At 59.0% G+C, this 4097-nt stretch overlaps 1 protein-coding gene and 1 long non-coding RNA gene across 2 annotated transcripts; both read right to left on the bottom strand.

The window, feature by feature from the left end:
• Nucleotides 1-273: 273 nt before the first annotated feature.
• On the bottom strand, nt 274-3753 carry GP1BA (glycoprotein Ib platelet subunit alpha). The gene is made up of 2 exons (XM_009638880.2): nt 3628-3753; nt 274-2537 (listed from the first exon to the last, which is right to left on the bottom strand). Exons 1-2 carry the CDS (start codon nt 3727-3729, stop codon nt 753-755), a joined length of 1887 nt encoding a protein of 628 aa, XP_009637175.2. The 5' UTR covers nt 3730-3753; the 3' UTR covers nt 274-752.
• Nucleotides 2544-3621, bottom strand: LOC118452292. The gene is made up of 3 exons (XR_004842008.1): nt 3128-3621; nt 2797-2886; nt 2544-2679 (listed from the first exon to the last, which is right to left on the bottom strand). It is a non-coding gene; the product is annotated as an uncharacterized LOC118452292 (long non-coding RNA).
• Nucleotides 3754-4097: the final 344 nt, after the last annotated feature.

Below are 4097 nucleotides of genomic sequence, written 5' to 3'. Positions count from 1 at the left end.
GGCAGAGGCGGTGCTGAGGGCCAGGGTTTGGGGGTGGGATGGCAGGGGTAGGGGAACGGTTGGGCTTTTCCAACCTCAATGATTCTGTGGTTTTATGATTCTATGAGCATACATTTGCAACAAAAGCCAGGAAGCTGGATAGAAGAGGACTTTCCCTCTCTATCTTCACTGTTCCAAGTACTGAAGACAATTTTGTCATTCACTGTACCCTGCCAGGACTGTGGGAAGTCCAATGAAATGAAACTACCACCCATTTGAAATTCAGGCAAAGAGAATATTTATTCTGTGATTAGCAGCCTGGCAGGGAGTTGAAAGCAGAGCGTGTCGTTAGTGCAGCATTCAAACAGAAGCAGTTGGGACACAGAGTAAGCTCTGCTTTCCCACCCTCACCCCGAAAGCAGGCAGTGTCAGCCCCAAACTATCCCTGACCCATTCAGGACATCTTCTTCCCCTGTCACGTACCCAAGTAATTATTTCAGATCTAGAAAACTCAGCATGTCTGAGAGTAACAGCAGGGAAAAGAGCTGGATGGCTTCCCCCTGGGCAAGCAGAACTTCCTGTGTAAAACAAGGGTACGTGAAGCAAAGCCATAATTCTCCATCTTTTTCTCTGAATATACAGAAGTGTTTAGAAGGTGTTGCCAGCATATTTCACTCTAACATCACCTTGACACCCCTGTCCAGATGGTAAGCAGAAGGCGTCCTCAGGGAGCTGAGGTTTGTGACCATCAGCTTCCTGGAGAAAGACCTGAACTACTCATTCAGAGGCCTGTGGTGGACCCACAACTCCTTCGTGGTGCGGAAGGAGGAACATGCAGGAGAACTATGCTGTATCCCTAGGTCTTTAATCGTGCAGTAAGTGACCTCAGGGCACAACTCTACTTCCTTGATGGTACAGAATGTGGGGCTCTGGTGGGGGCTTTTGAAGCTGCTGAGATCCATCACAGGGCTTCCTGTCGACTCCCCCCACCTCGGCAGCAGACCCTGCACCTCTTGGGTCTGCCGGGACTTGTGCCGTCCCACCAGAAACATCCACGCCAGCCAGCCTGCTAGAGCCAGCATGGTCAGGACCAGCAGAACCAAGGAGGCCAGGTAGAGCACCCAGTGCAATAGGCAGCAATGCCTCAGCACCCACTGTCCCCCCTGCGGACCCTCCCCACCTGCCCGCGAGGCCAGTACTGGAGTGGAGCATGGGCAGAGGGGGAGAGGTGGAGGTGGAGGAGAAGGTGCAGGATGGGTGAAGTGTGTGGTGTCCAGGGGAGCTAGTGGTGTTGGGGCATGAGTGGAAAGCATGGTGGTGGAGACCACCGATGTCGTTGATGTCAGAGGAGGAGATGAAGATCCAATCATGGAAGAGGCCTCTAGCATGGCAGTAGAAGCCAATGCCACAGAGGTAGTGGAAAACGTGCCAGTAGCCACCATGGGAATGGCATAGGTGTTGGTAGTGTTGGCGGAAAAGGTGGTTTGAGGATGGCTGGTGCTCATAGTGGTTGGCAGTGAGGTGGTGGAGATGAGGGCAGTGCTGGTGGGAGCAGCAGTGAGGATGGCAGCAGGGCTGGGGGTCTGTGCAGGTGTGATGGTGATCGTGGTAGCTTTCTCCATCGTTTCTTCCTCATCATAGTTTTCATCCTCTTCCTCATCTGCATCTCCCACATTGCCGCAGTTGTTGGGCTTGAAGTGGATGATAGGCTTCCGCAAATGCTCAGGGGGGCTGCTGCACAGCACCTTCTCAGGGGCAACCTCCACCTTTGTCTTCTCCAGGCCCCGTTCTGGCTGGTAGACACTTCCTTCATTCTGCCTGATCCAGTTCCGCAGGTAGCGCAGGTCGCAGTCACAATGCCAGCGGTTCTCAGTGAGGAAGATGTATGCGAAGAGGTGGTCCTGGGGGAAGAAGTTGGTGGGCAGGGTCCGCAGGTGGTTCCCTGAGAGCCAGAGGGTTTCCAACGCTTTCAGATCCTGCAGCAGCTCCTTGGGGAGCTCCTCCAGGAGGTTGTCTGAGATGTCCAAGTCCTTGAGTGCCTTCAGCCCCTTGAAGGCGTCCTGGGGCAGCGTCTGCAGCTGGTTCCCTCGCAGGTCCAGGTCCTGCAGCTGTGGCACAGCGAGGAAAGCCCCCGGGGCCAGCGTCACCAGGCTGTTGTGGGCCACGGCCAGGAGGGTCAGCGCGGGGAAGCCCTGCAGGTCGGGCAGGGCCCCCAGCCCGTTGCGGGAGAGGACCAGCTCCTTCAGGGTCGGCAGCGAGGTCCCGGTGTGCAGAGCCACCAGCCCATTGTCGGCCAGGTCAAGGTCCTGCAGCTGGGTGAGGTTCAGGAAGGCGTCCATGGAGAGGGACGCCAGTTGGTTGTCATTGAGCAGCAGGATGCCCGTGTCCACGGGCAGGTCCTGGGGCACCGCGCTGAGGGCCTGCCCCGTGCAGTTCACCGCCAGGAGGTCCTTGACCTTGTTCATCTCCGTTGGGCAGGGCTGGCCTGGGTCGGTAGTGCCGGCTGCGGGCAGCAGGGCCGGGAGGATGAGTGGGAGCAGGGCAAGGACCCGCATGGCCTGGAGGGGAGAGCCGGGAGGTGTGGGCACAGGCAGGCATGCACCTACACGTCGCCTTTCTTCCCGCGCAAGCACCGTTCGCAGCAGACCTGGCATCTCCCACCAGACCCTCTGGGAGCCCTCCGAGCCCCGCAGCTCCTCCCTTGAAGGGTGAAAGGGAGAGATGAGTCCCACACCTATTGCCAGCGCCCACCCCGTCATCTCATCCCTGGAGGGCAGCAGGCTCAGCACGGCGTCACCACCTCTGCCCTTTGCTCACCTCATCCTCCTCCGTGGGAGGGAGACCCTGGCTCACGTGCCTCCTCACGGCGGTGCCGGCTCCGCCGGGGTGGCATGGCTGCCCTCACCGCTGCAAAAGCCGTGGCTCTGCAGTGTTCACGTCCCTGCACACCCAGCCCAGCCCAGCCCAGCAAAGCCGTGTGCTGGCAGAGGCTCCTGAGCATACGCTCTTACCCAATGCCAGCAGAGCCCTCTGCTTGATTTGGGTTCACAAGGCAGGGGCAGGAATCATGGGAGAAGAGCTTCCCATGCGCAGACGTGGCTCCCCCAAGTGCCCGGCCCCTGATGGACACCGCTTCCCTGGGACTCACCCGTGGACCCTCCAGCGTTTGCTCTCCTGCCACGTTGCCTCCCTCCTGCCCGAGGACCAGGCGCTGCTCTGGCAGCAGTGCCAGCGGTGGGGCTGCCCGGGCCCTCTTATCAGCACACACAGCTTTGGGAAGGGAGCTGTGGCTTCCTGAGCAGCCAACCCCATCTCCTGTCCTTCAGCACAGCCCTGGCTTTATCTGCGCTGCCACACCACCATCTCCATGGAAGAGTCTCAACCAGAGGTGGGCTCCGTAATTTCTTGCCTCTGCACAGCAGAGGAGGGAGGGTTGCACCTAGGAGGAGCCCTTGCATTGCCCCCTTCTCCCCCCAGGCCGCATCTTTTTACATCCCGGGAAAAGGGTCCCTTGCACAAATGTCTGCCCCTTCCTCCGCTTCAAGGCAGCTCGTTCTCAGCCCGCTCTGGGCTTGATCCTTGAGACGCCTCAACCTGGGGACCGCAGCCTGGTTGGCACACCAGTGAGAAACAGTTCCTGCCCGTTACCTTGGCTGGTTGTTCGCGGTGTAGGCGAGGGATCCTTTCTTTCTGGCTTGCCAGGAAAAACAGGGATGGCTTTTCTGGAGAGCTGAGAGGCAGCTTTAACATCTGTGGGAGAAGCCGCAGCACAGACCAGGCAAGGAGATTAGAGGCAGAGGAAGGAGCTCGGTTTTGCAGTTCCTCCTGCTGCCTGTTGCTGCAGCCAGGCTGTCTCCGCTTGCCAGGTCACTGCAGAGCATCTGGGGCTGCCTGGCTGCAGGGTCACCCCCAAGCTGCAGGGTCACCCCCAAGCTGCAGGGTCACCCCCAAGCTGCAGGGTCACCCCCAAGCTGCAGGGTCACCCCCAAGCTGCAGGGTCACCCCCAAGCTGCAGGGAGAAACTCTACGGAGGAAGGGAGATAGATTCTGGTTTGCTACTCGTTCTCCATTCTGTGGATTGTGGTGGGGCCGGCCCAGCCCGCCGCTAAGGACACCCC

The sequence above is a fragment of the Egretta garzetta genome, unplaced genomic scaffold (genome assembly GCF_000687185.1).
Source record: "Egretta garzetta isolate BGI_Z169 unplaced genomic scaffold, ASM68718v1 scaffold345, whole genome shotgun sequence".
Taxonomy (NCBI): Eukaryota; Metazoa; Chordata; class Aves; order Pelecaniformes; family Ardeidae; genus Egretta; species Egretta garzetta.
Note: the sequence above shows the minus strand (reverse complement) of the source record. Positions and strands in the feature narration are given on the sequence as shown.